This window comes from Apiospora aurea, assembly GCF_038362705.1.
Source record: "Apiospora aurea strain CBS 24483 chromosome Unknown utg000006l_segment0_segment0, whole genome shotgun sequence".
NCBI lineage: Eukaryota > Fungi > Ascomycota > Sordariomycetes > Amphisphaeriales > Apiosporaceae > Apiospora > Apiospora aurea.
The window spans coordinates 1,505,859-1,523,983 of record NW_027117393.1 but is presented as its reverse complement, the minus strand read 5'-3'; the positions used below and the strand labels follow the sequence as shown (position 1 = coordinate 1,523,983).

The 18,125-nt window shown below is 52.0% G+C and overlaps 5 protein-coding genes across 5 annotated transcripts; 3 read left to right on the top strand and 2 right to left on the bottom strand.

Moving 5' to 3' along the window:
• Positions 1-1,170: 1,170 nt before the first annotated feature.
• PG986_009075 (Lipopolysaccharide-modifying protein) lies at positions 1,171-2,849 on the top strand (the record flags this gene model as incomplete). Its single annotated transcript, XM_066845297.1, has 4 exons — positions 1,171-1,679; positions 1,784-2,008; positions 2,086-2,284; positions 2,382-2,849. The coding sequence occupies 4 exons, from the start codon at positions 1,171-1,173 to the stop codon at positions 2,847-2,849; spliced, it is 1,401 nt and encodes a 466-aa protein (XP_066697695.1).
• Positions 2,850-3,820: 971 nt separating this feature from the next.
• Positions 3,821-7,151, top strand: PG986_009074 (uncharacterized protein; the record flags this gene model as incomplete). The annotated part of the gene is given in 4 exon segments (XM_066845296.1): positions 3,821-4,220; positions 4,232-4,883; positions 4,894-6,811; positions 6,882-7,151. 4 exon segments carry the CDS (start codon positions 3,821-3,823, stop codon positions 7,149-7,151), a joined length of 3,240 nt encoding a protein of 1,079 aa, XP_066697694.1.
• A 415-nt stretch (positions 7,152-7,566) lies between these two features.
• On the bottom strand, positions 7,567-9,807 carry PG986_009073 (Saccharopine dehydrogenase; the record flags this gene model as incomplete). The annotated part of the gene is made up of 13 exons (XM_066845295.1): positions 7,567-7,605; positions 7,662-7,780; positions 7,835-7,950; positions 7,999-8,087; positions 8,183-8,441; positions 8,498-8,582; positions 8,606-8,707; positions 8,772-8,854; positions 8,980-9,103; positions 9,166-9,186; positions 9,262-9,543; positions 9,626-9,705; positions 9,794-9,807. The coding sequence occupies 13 exons, from the start codon at positions 9,805-9,807 to the stop codon at positions 7,567-7,569; spliced, it is 1,413 nt and encodes a 470-aa protein (XP_066697693.1).
• A 1,221-nt stretch (positions 9,808-11,028) lies between these two features.
• Positions 11,029-11,286, top strand: PG986_009072 (uncharacterized protein; the record flags this gene model as incomplete). The annotated part of the gene is made up of 1 exon (XM_066845294.1): positions 11,029-11,286. The coding sequence occupies one exon, from the start codon at positions 11,029-11,031 to the stop codon at positions 11,284-11,286; it is 258 nt and encodes an 85-aa protein (XP_066697692.1).
• Positions 11,287-12,030: 744 nt separating this feature from the next.
• PG986_009071 (Protein kinase-like (PK-like)) lies at positions 12,031-14,254 on the bottom strand (the record flags this gene model as incomplete). Its single annotated transcript, XM_066845293.1, is given in 5 exon segments — positions 12,031-12,406; positions 12,462-13,143; positions 13,209-13,329; positions 13,374-13,820; positions 13,835-14,254. The coding sequence occupies 5 exon segments, from the start codon at positions 14,252-14,254 to the stop codon at positions 12,031-12,033; spliced, it is 2,046 nt and encodes a 681-aa protein (XP_066697691.1).
• Between the last annotated feature and the right edge of the window lie 3,871 nt (positions 14,255-18,125).

The window sequence follows — 18,125 nt, the reverse complement described above, 5'->3', positions numbered from 1 at the left end:
TCGTGGCCCTCGGGTTGCTGCAGTTATGGAACCGATACGGACTGGAAAGTGTCTATGCATCGCTGCTCTATGGGGTAAGGTAGGGTACAAGTTATCGACTCGACTTACAACAGGTGTGCTCGGGAAACAGGATATGGATAGAGGCATCCTATACATTGGATGCGGCTGGGTTAGGTGACTTCTTTAGAATTTGGCCTAACTTAGTGTCAGCCACCCCTTCAAATTTACGCTAGCACTGGATCGCCAGAGTCTAAATAGCACCCAGGCTGGTCATATATGCGCTTCAGTGTTGAATACATCCCTGGCCGGTTCTCTTTGACGTTTGGCAGAGGTAGGATTGCTGCATATTAGTCCCATCAGAGTACAAGAACGCATTTGGTTTCACACTTGGCAATTGAACAGTTTATCTTCTGTGGTGGCACATTCAGGCAGCACTATCAAGGCAGTAAAGAAGACGATTTTGCAAGGAGAAAAGGCAGGCTGCTGAATTCCTGGTTCATATATAATCACCACCTTCGTCTCCGTACTATTCTTATCCTATAAGACTCGTGTATGTGACGAACACCTACAATGATGGAACTGCGGTGCGGCTCAGGCTGTCTTCGAATTGCAAGGTGCTTATCCTGGTCTCTAGTAAACTGGCCGGCTACAGAGTGCAGCTTGTCCTGCGGATTTTGCAGTGTTCGTTGTGGGAAGGGGTACGTACAATGACCAAACTCGAGGTGACTCGCTTGTCATCCGGCCATGTTGTGCTTGTGTAGCAATGTGAGGCATCTCTGTTCGTGCCCTCCCTTTGTTGGTTAGCTGAAATCATCTCGCTCAACTTTGGGTTTCTCCTAAAGGCTGTACACTGAGGCAAGTTGCTCAAATTACTTGCTGTTAATTTGCAGCGAGGCAGCTTTCGGGTTCAGAGAGCAATAACACTTTCTTGCACTCCACCACTTGCACCAAGAGTGCCGCCATGGTTCGTTGCTCAAATAGTCAGCTTTTGAAGAATGTGGTCATTCTGGGCGTTGCTGCACTGATCCTATACACGATCGTCCCTCGGAGAAGATCCAGTCAAACAACGACACCAACGACGCCGGCGTTTACATGGACCAACAATGGGCAACCTAACCGAGCAACGGAGACGGAGGCGGATGGTCCGAATGCATACTCCCCCATCCGATTATGGACTTGATTAAAGAAGGCCACGAGAAGTTCGCAAGGCTTCAGGCGGCACGTTCTAACACCATCGAAGAAGCTGCAGGTCGTTACAGGGAGCGCCGAGGCCGCCACCCGCCTCCCGGGTTTGACGACTGGTTCAAGGCCGCGCAAAAGAGGGATGCTGTCATCGTCGAGGACTTTTTCGACCGCATATACCACGACATCAACCCCTTCTGGGCCCTCGATCAGCCGGAGCTCCGCCGCCGTGCCCACTCGCAACCCGAGGTGATTCGCATCCGCAGTGGCAAAGTCTCCCTGGTCTCAGAAGACCCCGAGCGAGGCAACCAGTGGATGCAGATTTGGGCCAAGCTGGTGAAGGAGATAGGGCACCTACCGGATCTAGACATGGCCATCAACGTTATGGATGAACCCCGAGTGTTAGTGCCTTGGGAGAAGATCGACGAATATGTGAGAACGGAGCGAAGGACGCGGGATATGTTCCCTGCATCAGAAGCGGTTTCGACTTATACCGGGTATGCTGACGTCGACACGCAAACAGAACCATATGACCCTCATTGGATCGGCGGTGAAGCACACAAATACTGGGATCATGTACGCGCCACATGCCCCCTGACAGTGACTCCCGCAATATCTCGAGTCTGCCTTCGTTCAACGGCCCAGTCAAGGACATCTACCCTACGGGGCCTGTCGATACATATACATACAAGGGTTTCGTTCGAAACTTCACAACCTCCCAGGATGCATGTGTGCAGCCTCATCTCCGCGGCCTACACGGAACGTTCGTCGAGAGCGTCAGCATGTCGACTACCCACGAGCTTCTGCCAATCTTTGGGGGTTCCAAGTTGCCACAGAACAATGAGATATTAATCCCAGGGGCCGTGTATCTTGCTGACGATAAACGGTATTCGGGCGGCAAAGGATCGGCGGGTTGTGGGAAGGCAAGATGGAAGGGTTCATGTGGCGTGGCGTGGCCAGCGGCGGCCGCAACAAAGTAGACAACTGGTGGCACTTTCAACGCCACCGCTGGGCCCAGATGATGAACGGGACGACTCTGCAAAAAGTCATAGCCGCCGACGAAGCCGCGGCCCCCCACGTTTGCGCTTCTCCCGCCCAGCGTGTACAACATCAGTGCTCGAAGAAATGGGTTCATGGGAAGCTGGCTAGCAATGCATGCCGACGTCGGGGTCGTGGACCTCATGTGTTGTCCCGGGGAGGTGGACAGCAAGAAGAAGCGTGTGCACACCTGCAGCTACTCGAGCCCCTTCCTGGACGTGGTCAAGGAGAAACCGATGAAGGAGCAGTACGCCTACAAGTACCTGCCCGACATCGACGGGAACTCGTTCAGCGGCCGCTGGCGCGGCTTTCTGCGGAGCACGAGCTGCCCCCTGAAGGCGACGGTCTACACCGAATGGCACGATGGCCGGCTGGTCCCGTGGGTGCACTTCGTGCCCTTCGACAACACCTTCATGGACATCTACGCGATCATGGAGTTCTTCCTAGAGAGCCACGACGCGCAGGGCAGACGGATAGCGGAGGAGGGCAGCAGATGGGCGAGCCAAGCCTTGCGGAAAGACGATATGTTGCTGTACGTGTGGCGGCTGCTCCTGGAGTACGCAAGAGTCGTCGATCCCCAAAGGAATAGGCTAGCATTCGTCGGGGATTTGGTTCAAGAAAAGACATAACCCCGGGAGACATAGTCGTTGGTAGGCTGACGAGCAACGACCTCGGATGCAATTCATATATATATATATATATATGTATAGCTATGTATGCAAGCGCCCTGTATTTCGGACAAGGAAAATCACAACATGATAATTTGGTAGGCAAAAATGTATGACATGGTTGTAGTAGCAAAGGCGAGATGAACTTTGTCGCGCTTAGAATCCGGCCGGACTTGGACGTACGGGATTCGGGATCCAACCGAAAGCCGGCTTGAGGACGGCCAGGTCGAAAAATACATAAAACAGCAATTACCGAGACGACGCAACAACCCCGCTTGCTCCCCAAGGGGCAGCTGCAGGTAAGATGTAAATGGTGTTGGATTTGCATCAATATCAATGTAAGGAGGATGTAATAAAGTGGGACCGCAGGCAACCACCATCGCTTGCTTCAATGTTGCTTGTGCTCTTTCTCCTCGAGTCACCTTTTCATGTTGTTCCCAGTTTGAGGTCCTCAGTAGAAGCAAGTTTCCCATCTCGCTGTCAAACTTCTTCGATTGCCTGCTCAGTTGTTCGTCCTTTTCCCTTTCTTGGGCTTCTGGTTCTGCTGTTTCTCGGTTCTCGAGGTCGCCACCCGACGTCTTTACTTCACCGACCGCCACCGACGGAGGCTCAGCCAGTGGGTGCCGGGTCGTACTCACTTCCCATAGCACTGGTGGCTTTCTGCTTGCCAAAGGTGCCTATAAACCAGACGGCCACTCGCTGCTATTGCTCTACAGTAAGGTGCAGACAAGACCGAGCAATAACATCAGCCGGTCCTTGACTGGCATATGCGTGGATTGGGCAGGACTACAGCTGTGTCTGGATACGATAATTCAAGGTCTTCCCTTCTTAAGTGGGCAGCGTATAAATAGGGAGATTCACCTGAACGCTACTCGGTAAATCTTGCTGCTACAACTGTATTCGAAGCAGCCAGCACAGCCTATGCAGTCGCAATGAGCGACATATACTGTGCCCTTTGCGGTGTTCAGGTCGAGGTTCACGATGGTGACACCGCCGACGATAGCGAACTGCGCTGGAATGCTGCTGTCCGGGCCATTCGAGCACGAGCATACGTCCATGAGCCCTATGCTACGGGCGTTGGCTATCTTAATGGCCACCGGCAGATCTGCGCTGATGCGGATGAGAGCACGTCCTACAAGGATCCTGCAGCACAGCTGGGCGTCAACGATCTTCATAATACAGGGTTCCAGCAGTACTGGTGTTATGCGGTTCATGACTTCTGCTGGAAGCTTTTGAGGCATACGGTCGACCCAGAGGGATCATTCCCATCCAAGACTATTGCTCGTCACCTGTTCGCTATTTTATACAACACCCCTGCCACTATTTCAGGGGGTTACTACCAGGGCACGACTATGGGGGCGCATTGCAATTCCGCTCCAATGATACGTGGGCACAGGATCCTCTCTCGACGATTTTCGGCTCCGACCTATTCTACATATTGCAGGATCCGGACGATGAGTTCGACTTTGAGGCGGAAAGCATGATAGACTCGCTGGCCAGCACCTCGTCTATGGGCATCCAGGGTGCGGAAGGTGGAGAAACAGATATGTTCAATCGACTTCCGAGCGAGATCATAATGTTGATCCTTTCGAGCCTGCCTTCAAGGACTGTCTGCAACCTACGACTTGCTTCCAGACATGTCGCCGCATACACAGCACCATCCCTTCTATCGCAGAGGTTTTGGGCATCACGGTTCAACGATGACGCAGAGATGGCCTTTGCTTTCGCCCTGAGGGAGGACCATCTACCACCAGAGCCCATAAATTGGCGTCAACTGTACCAGAAAGCCCAAAGCATGCTCAAAGGCTTTCCAACGTACCCCGGTTTCATGAATCGACGGCGTATATGGAAAATCTTGTGGCATATCACACCAGCCTTGACTTTGCGCCTCCAGAATATGGACGCAGTCGCTAGGTCGCCATATCTAGGAAGACCGCCTCGTATACCTGAAGAATTCTCCTCCTTGGGTAGCGTATCTTCGAATGTGACCCTAGAGTTTGCGCAGTCCACGACTCCCCCCGTTGGCCGCAGGGTCTCGCCTTTTTGAGAAGCAGTATATTGGTCTCCCCAGATCAGCTCAAAGCCAGATACTCAAGTTGGGAGTTTCATTTGTACCACTCGCGAACAAAAACTACATCTCTGGCCTCCGAGTGCTCGCGATAAGAGAATCTGAAGAGTTCTTTGAATACTCGAGAACTGGGTTCATCAACCCCTCGAACGAACACACGTTGGCACTGGACTCTCTGGAAGTTGTAGACGCTATTTCGTTTCACGTAACGATCTCCGGGGTTATTGGACTTTGTCTTCAGACGCGGACCCTGGAATCTCCTAAGTCTTACATCGTAGGCCAATTCGATGACTGTACTGATGTGGATAGCGGGTTTTCTGAACTGAAGGTTGGCAAAAAGCTGCAAGATATTGGTCTCGTGGTTGGGCTTGATGCTTGCAAGATTGTTGCCTTGGAGCTGTTTGGATCGCAGCCGGCCACAGAATCGCCCTCATTGACAGAGAATACCAATGTTGCTCAGGTATGGACCCCGGCCTCACCAGAATCTCGAGTGGAGTGGAAGCACGATTACCCTGCGACTCAACAAAGTTTCAACCTATGTACAGCCATGGACTTTGGTGGCCAGGACGGTCGACTACTGAAGCTGTTGACGCAAGTCAACGTCTACATGGGCATGTTCCCTCAAGTTTTCCTTGGCATGTCCTTCACCTACGCTGATGGAAGTGAGAGAACATTTGGTCGCAAGTTCTATACGATGCGAAACGGTACGAAATACCATTGTATCGTGCAGTCATTCTCCCTTGCTGGACAGAGAGGCGAGAGGATCTGTCAGGTGGACACTGCATACTCGCCGTCCCATGATACCATCCAACGACTTTCTTTCTCAACTACTGCGGACAGGTCTATTGCGTTTGGTTTACATGGAGAAAATCTACCACAGGGTACACTATTCCACAATAATAGGAAGGCTCCCGCCGGCAAAGTCTTCACCTCCTTTTTCAGTTTGCATAGCTCACCTTCGGGTCATTTTCGCGATTTTGCTGTCCTTGACATTCCTGCGAGCCAGACCCTTAACGATTCGTCTATAGACGACATTTCACCTTGCAAGAACCCATGGGATGCCATTATAACCCCGATGCTTTACTCTGCGAATGAGCTTCTGGCACACAATGGAGGATTTGCATTCACATCCGCAAATCTATCAGGCCTGCGCAGGATCCGGGTTTCTGTCGGAGATGTTGGTTTTTCGCGTGAATCGCACCATATATCAGGGCTCAGGCTGGAATATGAGGGCTCGGCTTTGCCGGTTGTGGTTGGGCAATGGATCTCGGAGCACAAGTCGCTGGAGATCAGCGGGGACGAGCGCGTGGTAGAGATTGTCACCTTTCACCATGCCGCCAATCGCTTCAACCGAGTCAAGTTCGGCCCCTTGAGTGGAATTTGGATCACCACTTCGAAGGGAGCGACCATGAAAGTCATGCGTCGGCCGGCCGAAGGAGACGTCCGCCTCTGCTTTAGGGAAACCCCTTACGAGAGACTTGATGCCATAGCATGGGGTTGCAACTATCAGTGGGATCATGTCCGGGTGATGTCTCGTCATAACGACGACGTGGCCCATCGGGACCTCCTTTTCGGTCCTTTGAATCGACAAGTGGCCGAGTGGGCTGTGCGTGAGCAGGTTTTCCTGCAGGAGAAAACCATCGATGGCGGTAGCGATTCGCTGGAGGCTATTCAAATGACCTTTAAGTGGATGACTAGCGAGCCCGCGGCTTTGTCGTTCACTTTTCGTTCCGGTCGAGTATTATCCCTCGGGACCCCTGGAGAAAAGACTATAACCGAGACCCTGAATGAGGGCGAGCAGCTATCGCGGATGGCCATTGGTATTCTACGGAACAACCGGGTCGCGTCTATCCAGGTAAGTCAAGACATGCAACCATACGCACCTGTTCCTTTCCCTAACCCGTATGATACCCCTCTAGTTCAAGACGGACCAGGAGAGAACTTTGATGTTCACCTACCCGAGCAGCCACCGCCTCAAGGTCCAGCGCTGGGAGGTACATATCCTACAGCACGGCATCGACAGTGAGGGTACAGACCATGAAGAGCTCGAGGACGTCCACAAGATGCCCGACGCAGCGAGCCGCGCGGTTGGGTTCTGGGCTATTCCGAGAAGACTGGATAGAACACTCCAGTTTCCCTCTTTTGGGCCTATATTTGAACAGCTCACTGAAAGTCCGACCACACGGGAATCGTAGGAATGGAAGATTGGCCAGATAATCACGGCACGTGGGATTTGGTGACACCCCCGTCGCAGGGGGCACGGGATTTGTGGCAAGATTCCACGTAGGTGTTATTTTCATTCTAATGGAGACGACTTAGTGTATGAATGGGTCTACAATGGGAATCTTATTGTGTCTATAAACCTACGTCAGCCCAGGACAAGCCAGAAAGTCCCCGGTCTAAGAAGATTGTGGTGTGGCAATATATCAGTATGTTCTGCGTAAGCCCAGTCATCTACAACGCGTTGTTGACAATAGCGTGCGCATTATCCTCCATTGATAAATGACGAATATGCGGAGATGGAACGCATGTCATCGAATAGATTTCATTTTTGGTATTTTAACTCCATTTTGTTCTACGGCGCCCTTTCCCCCATACACTTCTATACATCTATGCAACGATTTCCTCCTTGCAGAAGATGCCGTACTTCTATATCGAGCAAAAGTCAGTCTATGTAATAACACCATTCGGGGATGTTTACTTACCTCCTTGAGCTCCTTGATCAAGGGATCGTTGATCTTGCTGTTCATGGGAGCGAGGACACCCTTTTCGGAGAGGGTTCCGTTCAGGACTTGCTGAACGGCAACTGCGCAAGGAACGCCGACTACAAACAATCAGTTCACTTCCAAGTAGTGCTTAAATGAACACGGATACTTACCGAGCTTGGCCATGGCCGAGTAGCCGCTGGGGTCGGTGCTACCGTATTCGACGAGAGTCGAGGTTCTGGTCTGTTTGGTTCCATCCTTCAACTCAACCTCGAACTTGTGTTGCAGACTATGTAGCATTAGTATGCATCATGTGCGTTGGAACTTGTTCACTTACATGACAATGTCACGCTCTCCCTCGCCATACTGCATCTTCTTCTCAAGGGTGGCACAGAGGGTATCCAGCGGGTTTCCTCTTGGGATGGTCTTCAAAATGACAGTGTTAGTGAAAAGCGCCAGCAATTTACTTTCCGTAGTAACTTGAATTTGGATCAAACCGAAACGTCGGGCACAAAACTCACCTTCTCGTCAGAGAAGAGACCAAGCCATCGAAGGCCACCCAGAATGTGGTCGCGTTGCTGGTTGTCCTTGAAGGTTGTCTTGGAGGAAATGGTGCCGATGAGGGTCTTCTCGTCCGAAGAAGGGGCACCGACAATAGTCTTGGTGGCCTCCTTCCAGGCGGTAGACTCCTTGCAGCAGCTTTGCTCCTCATCCTTCAGGAAGCCGATGTCGACAAGGACCTTGACGAACTCGGGGAAACCTGTGTATCTCAGAGTACCCCTATAATCGTGTCAATTTCGAATCAAAGAAACAACAGTATGGTTTGGTCGACTCACCTGACAATAGTCTGGGCCTCGGGGATGTTGTAGCGCTCCTTGTAAGGGGTAGAGTCTCTGTTGGGGTACGCAACAGTAGCGAATCCTTCAATCGGTGTTAGTCATCACTGATATTAACAAGCGGGCACACGTTCATGGCCTCGCCCAGATCATGCGACAGGTGCTGTTTACCAGGGTAGATGTGGTATGGCTTGGCAGTGGCCATCAGGTCTTTGGAATTGCGCTGTTAGTGCTGCTATTCAATATAGAGGCTGATACTCCAGGCTTATCTTACCAGGACCAGCCACATTGGCCACCTTTCCATCTTGGTAGAAGCTAGCAGGGTTTCTCAAAGCCAGCAGGACACCACGAGGCGACCTTAAATCATCTATATTAGCATGAACTGCATTCAAGTCTCTCGGCCCTGAACACGTGAGACCAGTGGGAACGTTCCGAGCCACTGGCAAAAAATCGTGTTCCTGGGGGTATAGGGGCAACATTACCAGGAGAACTTGTAACCCAGAGGGTTTCCAGAGCTTTCCGGCGACGGAAGGCCACCACAGTAAGAAAGGAACGACAGGATCTTTCCGCCCTCCTGGTGGACCTCGTCGATGGTCTTGACGGCATCTGAAGGGAGGGTCAGTACTGCGGCAAGCTGCTGGCACTCGGGACCATGGAGCGGCTCTTACACAAGTGATCAATACCGGGGTCTGTTTCATAGAGGAGCTAGTCAGCATTCGAAAACAAAAGCAGTCCTGTGACGGAGAGGGGAGCAAAATGCATACCCAGGCCAATCTCGTTCATGACAGTGATGCCGGCATCCTTGCACTGCTGGTCGAGCTCCATCATGGCGGGGGAGACGTAGCTGGTGGTGACGACGTGCTTCTTCTGGCGGATGGCCGACTTGATGACGGTGGCGTGGAAGGTGTAGGGGATCAAGCTGATGACGAGGTCATGCTTGCCAACCTCGGCATCGAGGGCGCTGTCGTCGGTGACATCGAGCGAGATGGGAGTGGCAGTCTTGACGCCGGCCGAGAGAGCCTTGGCGGACTCCAGGGTTCGGCAAGCTGTGTTGTGCGGTGGTCAACGACGTGTTGCTGTATATAGATGTGCACTGCATCGGATAGCAGGAGGGAGGGAGAGTCGTACCAACAGTCACAGCAACACCTTGCTCGGAGAGGATATCGAGGGTCGGGCGGGTGACGAAACCGGCGCCGAGCATCAACACCCTACAAGATGGCACAGAGAAACAGCCGGTCAGTATTTCCCTCGGTATGTTGTTTTTGTTTGGGGGGGGATGCAGGCGCGGCCACTCACTTTTGGGAAACCATCTTGGGTAGTTGGACTATGCGGTCTTTTCTCAATGGCGATCAGGGTCTTTCTTGGTAGCTTGCCAGTTGAGATTCTTGAAGCTGGCCCACGATCAAAAGTCTACAGAAAGTTGAGGTGGGGGGTGGGGGCAACGTCCGATGACGGCACAGCTGCTGCTACCTACATCATCTACATTAACTACTATCCCTTCATGCCCGACCCACCAAGCAAGCCAGTTGCGTAACAGATTACAAGTAACAACGGATGTCTCCGACCACACCGAATATGATATGCATCACGAATAAATCGGCGAGTCGCAATTGATTGATTTTCCTTGGCCTGGAGAGATTTATATCATTCCTGACCACCCCGAGTCTTATTGAAGCTATTGCTTTCTATATTTTTTTTGGTTGTTCAGCCACGGCGCCTGTGAACTCACCAAAGCTGGGGCCCCTAAATGGAGCTCACAGGACCGATCCCGTGATTGTGCGTCAACATCGAGAAAGAACATAGCGCCGCGATGAGAACGAAAGCTGTGCAGTTGCTGCGATGACACCCGTAAAAATACCTACAAGCAGAAGCGAAATATACTACGAGCGACCCCTATTGTCATGACCTCCCAGGTAGCAAGAGATAGGGGTAGCTCGTATAATTTTCATCACGCCCATACAACCAAGACCCTTGGTAAGCTAGCCCAGCTACGATATTAGGAAAAAAAACAAACAAAAAAATGACAACCCCGACGACGTTTTCGAGGTCGATTAACACGGGCACCCCCGACTTGACTGTCTCCGTAACGTAACAGTGCTCGGCTTGAACCCAAGCAGCTTTGAAGTCCAAGCTCCAATCCATCCTGGCTTTTTCTTCTCTCTCTCTTTCTACCTCCTCAGGGCGACAAAGCGTTATAAGAGGGCGGATGTCCGAATCCTTCCAAATGGCTATGATGATGACCCGCCACAGACCCCCAACCACGACAAAAAGAGCTTAAAGAAGCAGGAGAAGAAGAAGCAGCACCATGCACAAAGGACACAGCAGCAGTACATATGAGCACCCGAACGACGATATACAACCTCTTTGTCCCCCGGGGTCATTAAAGGGTGTGTGTAACCTCTACCCCTTGCCCTGTCCTCCTCCCTATCTTGCGTTGCTAGTCTTCTTGTTGCTGCTGCTGTTGGATTTTACCAGAACCCACGGCGGCTTCAGGGACACACCACCACCTTCCTGCCCTTCCCAGCCAGAAGATGCACTTTGGCAGGCTGCTCTGCGGGCTTCTGATTTTCACTGCCAAGCTCCACGTGCGGCCTCTGCAGAAGCTAGTAGCTCTAAAGCTGGCCGCGCTGGTGTTTTTTGTCTCGGCCGGCGGGCCGGCCATCAGACTGCCTCCCAGAGACACGACAAGGGAGGGGGTTACAAGCGTACAGGGACAGTGGAAGCAATACGACCACGACGATATTCTTGGTATTCTCGAGCCTGATGATAGTGTACTGGTCGTGTTGTAAGGCAGCAGCAAGCTGGGGAAGTGGAAAGTGGCTAAGGGTAGAAACAGATTGTCCGTGTAGGCCAGTGCTCTCAAATCGAGTAAAATACACTCCATGTGCTTTCGCAGATGTGTATAGCAAATTAATATCTTGCATTGTGCCTAGGAAATCTCCTGTCGATCGGCGGGAAGACACTGGTCCCTCGCGGCTGGGTGAGACACGCATGAACATGTCATTACCACAGCCGCCCGGGGACATTGCTCACGTGAATTGGATTTTCTTTTTATTCTCGATATCTGCGACTTTCTATAGAGCCGGTAAGTTGGCCCAAATTGAGATCCTAATCAACAGTAATGCGACGCCAAAAAAACTCCATATACTTCCACAACGCCACAATATGTTACTTGATGCTGGGATGCTCTGCCATGACCGTCCATTTTATAGTCGGAATCGACCCCCGCCAGGCCTGGGCCTGGCCTTGAGAATGAGTGATAAGAATGACATCGTTGTCTGGACATTGGCTTCGCGGCGTAGGCTAGCCCTGGTTTAGTAATAATAACAAGATACAGTCGCTCTAGCTGTATCATAGGCATCCGCCCGATACAGTCGATCGATACCGTCTTTTGATAACAGCAACGAGCAGTCTTTCGCTTTTGGAATAACATGAAAATGCGACAACGCTGCAGAGGGACGACAACAGCGGCTGGGACGCGTCTCCTTCTGGGAAATGCCGGCATGTAAAGCAAAACCAGCTGCGACTCAAGATTAACGCCTTGTTGACGATGAACCTTGGTTGTCGTAGTGATCGTCGCCTTCATGATGTAACGTAACACTGTTAAATTCCTCAAAGGGGTCCACGATATCCGCCCCGGGGGTCGCCAATCCACTGTCAAGAGGCACGCCCTTGAGTTTCCTGGCACCGCTGATGTCGACACTTTCGCTTTCCTTGACGTTTCTGAAGTTGACGGTATCTATGTCTTTACTCGTGTGGGGTACAATCGGAGGCTTCATATGACGGATCAAGGCCCACTGGGTGGTTCGGAAGAAAGGATGGACCTTGATATCCGAAGCACCAGCGCGGGCTCCGAGTCGTCGAGTTTCGTCCTTGATGAGAAGTTTGCGAATTAAAGATTTGCACAAGCTAATCCAGTCAGTATTGGTTGCCCCCATAGCGATACGCGACATCTGAGACTTACTTGGAGATTTGCGGCGCCCCAGAGTGTTCTGGGAAGGGAATGTCTTCTCGCAGAATGTTCGCAAATGTAGCATTGCGATTCTTTCCCTTGAAAGGCGTCGTCCCGTAGAGCATCTCGTAGATTAAGATGCCCAAAGTCCACCAATCAACGGCACTCGTGTGCCCACTGCCCTTGATAACTTCAGGCGCAATGTATTCCTCGGTACCGACGAAAGAATTGGTCCGGAAATCGGCGATGCAGGACTTGGTATCTATCGTAGGCAACGAGGATGTACTCGCGCCATTCTTGCCCATGATCATGGTCGGTTTACCGCCGGGGCCAGACTGCTTCGACAAGTCGAAGTCTGACAGCATGATGTGCCCTGATTGGTGAAGCAGAATGTTCTCGGGCTTCAAGTCTCGGTAGATGAAGCCCATGAGATGCAAATACTCAAGGGCGGCTGTGACCTCGGCGGCATAGAATCGCGCATCGTCCTCCGGAATGCATTTGCCGGGGCGTGTTTGGAGCGCTCTGAAGAACTCCCCTCCGCTGCAGTATTCCATACAGAGGTAGAGATGATCTTCAGACTGGAATGAATGATACAAAGTAACGATAAAAGGATGATTACTCGTCGCGAGGATTTCCTGCTCGGCGAGAGCCCTCTTAATCTTGTTGCGCTTGATCATCTCCTTTTTGCTTAGAACTATTTCACAGTCAGAACACGATCCAAGCAATAGCGCACTTCAAAGTGATGGTGTGTTTCTTTACCTTTCATGGCATATAACCTGGAGCTCTTCTTCTCCCTCACGAGATATACTTTACCAACATCTCCCTTTCCAATAAGCTTGATCTTGTCGAAGCTGGCTGGCCCAACTTCGACGGTGCGGACCTTGATGGAATTTGAGCTGTATGTCCTGCGGAAAGCCAAGGGACTTCGGCCGGGGGCGGTAGAGCGCCCAGCGCGTCGCCATCGGGCACGGAAAGGCTTGCGGTATCAGAAGCGGCATGCTTCTCCACGAAGCCCAAGGTGGACGAGTCGGGATGCTGCATTAGAGGCTCTTTGCCCAACTCTGCCGTGGCGGGTCTCTCGTTGCTACCTTTGCCTCCCTTGGAGGAGAAGAGGCCGTGGGCGTTGGGAGCACTGGCTACGCGGCGGAGTTTCCGCGCCAGCTCTTCCTTGGTAGCGTTCGTGGGTTGAGGTTTCGCAGGACCGGCAGGACCACTGATTTTCAAAGTGGGCGTGTCCGGCGGGCTCGGCGGCACAGAGCCGTTGTGGTGTCGGAGGCCGGGATGGCCTTGGAGGGCGTAATACGGATTCGCATGGGCTGTCGGGCTCATGGCCTCGTCGAGGGGTTGCCCTCGCTGGCGGTTGTGGTAGACCTGAGGCGACCAACGGTGGAGAAGAACTTTGTATTGCGAAACACATTGGACTTGCTCTCGTTGCTCTTCAGGGACCCATCGAGACCCTTCTCCTTCTCGGAACCGTGGTTGGACTTGAGGTCGATACGGAAGAAATTCTTGATCTTCTGGTTGAGGTTGCCATTCGGCGACTTCAATGAAGGCATCTTATTGTTGTTGGGATTGGAGTCAGTGTCGTTGGGGTCGCTGGAGTCGTTGAAGTGATGGGACTGGGTTAATCGGTGCAGATCATGCGACGAATGCCATGATGCCAGTCTCTGTCTGATGCGGAAAGTGCTGCCCCGACGAGATTGGGATTGATGATGATCCGGAGGAAAACGTGCAGGCTCTGGCTGTAATTGTGTAGGCGATGGGGGACTGGAGTTGGCGGCTGTCGATGTAGCAGTGGATCCCATGGTCGATCAAGTCAAGTAAGTGCCTCTGCCCAGGACTGGAGTGTGGCAGAGAGAGGCCAAGGGTGGAGGGAGGAAGCAGACACTCTAGTCCAGTCGGTCAGTCGGTGATAGGCCCAGGCCTGGTAAGGTCGATCCACTTTGCCGGGACGGATTAGTTTGCAGGAGTGCCAATGGGCTGTGTTCGTTCGCTCCCAGCTCGCTCGAGGGCAATTCGGGGTCGAGTTCGGTCAGTGTGGTGTGCAGTGGTGTTCAGTCAGTTCAGGCTGTGTGTGATGCTGGTGTGTCTTCTCCTGTCCAGTCCATTGAGCCCGTTGCGTCGCCTTGCTTGTTTTCTGTCCTGTGCTGAGCTGGGCTGCTCGTGCTTGGTAATCCAATAAAGGTGTTCCTTGTCGATCGTCCCTGGCGGTCCTCAGGAGGGGGCGCTTTTTGATTGACGGGGCACTGTTGAACCAGGAACTTGCACTAAAAGTACATCCAGTCGTATGGGTTGGGAGTGGATGGGCAAGTCATCAGATCTGGGAGGGCAATCCGGACGGGAGTGAAGAATCCAGGGCTGCCAATCTACAGTAGCGATGGATGATTGATTCCGATGGGAGAAAAGCTGGGCCAAGTTGCAACCTTGTGTTCTTCAGTCAAGGAACCAACCTGTTTATTGACTTTCCATTTGGCTTTCTCGAAGCAATTGATTGAATGGAACAGAGGGGGAGGCTGTTTATCGAGGCGCGGCTCAGTCGGCGGTTGCAAGGAGGGGCTGTCTGTCTCTGTCCCTGTGCCTGTCCCTGTCCCTGTCTCTGTCTCTGTCTCTGTCTCTGTCTCTCCGTCTCCCTGCAGGGCATATTTTTTGAGAGTCCCCAGCCTCAGCACTGCGAATGCATTGACCAAATTGATTGATTGATTGATGGGAACATTGCATGTATTCCTAAGTTGTAGGTACGTATTCCGCATGTACCTCCCCCAAGCCCCAAGCACCAAGGGCCCCAAAGCATCTTTGATGTGGGTTTACAGTCTGGTTGATTGAACGCCTAGATCTATCTAAAAGCTGCACTACAGGCCTTCAATGATGGACGAGAAAGACAGGTGAAGGCCAAGCAGAGACGGCCGGGCTAGGCCCCGGTCGCAAGAAAGCCACAGTCATGTGTAAAGTGCGTACATGCAGCGCGATGAGAGGACAGAGTTTGGGATCGTACCTAGTAGCAGATCAATGCTTGGAGGTGTCTTTTGAGATGCCGTGAATACGTCGTCCGAATACCCAACACCCCAGTATACCTAGGAAGGGGGTGTGAACAAGCAGGTTTCGGGGACATCGGGACTGTGTTGCATTAAGCAATTGCAACCCCATTGATATCGTCCGGCGCCATGGGTTGATACAAGGTAGCCAGAACAAGTGCCAGATCTGGCGACTTTCATGGTTCCTTACCAAGAAGCTGCAGAAGTCACATATCGTATACACTACCGAACGTACAAGCAGGCGCTATACATCCATTGATACGTTCAATGTTCTGTTGCTCTGGCGTAATATATAACGAATCACACCAAGGATCATAAGGATCATATACACTTTGAGCATTTTGTTGAAGCGTATTTGCTATTTGTCTCCGTGTATACCCAAGCATGAATCGATTCGGGAATGCTCCCTCGGGCATTGGCATCCACAGTCTGGTGACTTGTCACCCGCATCATCCGGTCCGTTGTTTCGAGAGCCGCATGGAAACGAACCGGCCACTGTCGTGTACGAGGGCTGCGTCCGACGAGGGAACAACACGATATGAACTGAACTGCTGCGGCGGAGGCCCTTTGGGCTTTCTCATTCGTTGCTCACCGGCCTACATATCTCTGTTGCTCGTCTACCATGCAGTACTTGTAATGCCATGCCAAGCAGAGCGAATACCCCCGTTTGCTCAACCGTTGACATCCTGGTACTGATTCTGTACGTGGGGATACCTGACATCACATCTGGCCCTCCTCACGCTGCTTTTCGTGAATGGCATCCTCTGTCGGCCCGTATACGCGCTTCCCCTCTAGCCCCTCCCCAGTCCCCAAATCCCGTGTTGAAGACCTGCCAATTTTGTTTGCAAGAGTCACGATCCAGTGCACCTACCACATCACCAGATCTGACATGACAAGATACCCCTTCTACACACGTGTATACATACCGATACATATATATGTACTTTTTAGCCAGGTAATTGAGCATGAAACCAGTAGCCATTATTAGGAGCCCGCCGCGTAAGTCTTAGGGGGCTTGGTGGTGACACACACACACACACACACACACACACACACACAAGCCTCTGTCAGAGCAAGCCTGCACGTCAGAGCGACATGGCCTGCCGAATGGAGCCAAGCCCGTTGCCTTCGGGGGGGGGCCCGCTCCAGGGTGTCCCTACCTCCTATCCTGGCGCATGGCACCATGATCTTCGCGACTTCGCGACAGGTCTCAATGGCGCGCAGCGCTCTCGGTGGATATCGCCTATGTCCTTTTTCCGACGTTCGCCCTTCGAAATAAGATGAAATGGAATTGTGAGGCTGGCGACGTCGTCCGTCTAAATGAGAGCTCTCGAAGCATCGGCTTTTCGCCTAGATGCAAACGTAGCTGTGTAGATGGCATTCTTGGGGAAACTCTCTAGGTAATGCCTGACTACCTCTTACCTTCCTACCAGAGGTAGGTTTGAGTTGCCCATTATTTGCGAATGGATGCTGCATAGAGTTTCTCTGTCTTCAGTGGCCACGCAGCATGAAAGTCTGTTGTGAGACGGCCTCTCAACACACTCACCACTTGGGCGTCTCAATATACAAAGTCGGGTTGGTTCCTGGCAGCGATTTTGGTGTTTCGTTGTCTTTAGTTGGATGGGCTAGGTAGGTGCTTCTCTTCTGGTGCCATCGCAGGGCTCACCATTGGTATTGCAGTCGGTAGCGTTCTATCGTCTTGACAAGATGAACGAGGCGGCAGTGACGTGTTCGGAAAGCATTGTCGCGGCCATTTAGGGCGTGCGTGTTACACAGGGATTCTGCGTTTCCGATATAGTCAAAATCAAGTGCCCTGATGCCGGCAGTTCAGCCTCAGGGCTGGACTGGTACAATGCATCTTGGACGAAACCGTCGAGGCTCAATATCAACTCCACGACCATACATACACAAAAACCCTTTGGACTCGTCAGCCAACATCCTCCTCCTGCTCTCCTCTCGTCATTCGCTACATGTGTGTGTACTTGAATGCAAACTCACTGCTACCTACCTGTGGAGATTTGCTACCGAATTGCATCCTATTCATCGCAACGTGGGGGGATAAACCACGTCAAATCAGATGAAACGCAGAAAGAGCTGCGACTACCACTACATACCCACGCGCAATATCCCATGCTCCTAGTACGGAACTCGGCCGCTGCAAGCTGATTCCTCGTCCGTATTCAACCCAACTGCACTAGACTATGCTCAAAAATAGAGTTTCGTGCGAGGCGTAAGGCACAGGAGCCTCAAAGCTTGACATGGTATGACATAGTACGTATGCATCCCTAATACCAGCAGATACGGGAATAAAATTGCCGATAGCCTGGGCCCCAGTGAGCACAACGACATCATTATAGGCAGTTATGTGGTGGCAGATTCGTGGGAATCAAGTCCATATGTGTCCGTTCAGAACAGCTCGCGAGTATATGCTGTGCTGGAGTGGTCTTAAGGCGTAGGCGCCCAGGCTAGCTACGAAGAGAAAGGAATCGAGTTCTCCAGATCGTGATACAAATCCCATATGTCATTAGCCCTGTTCCGCCTTAGAACGGCCACTGCAACGGTCACGAGCTCACGTGGCGAGTCATTCCAAACGCCATGTTCGGATGGGAATTGACAAGCTTCAGGTGAACGGAACAGCAATTGT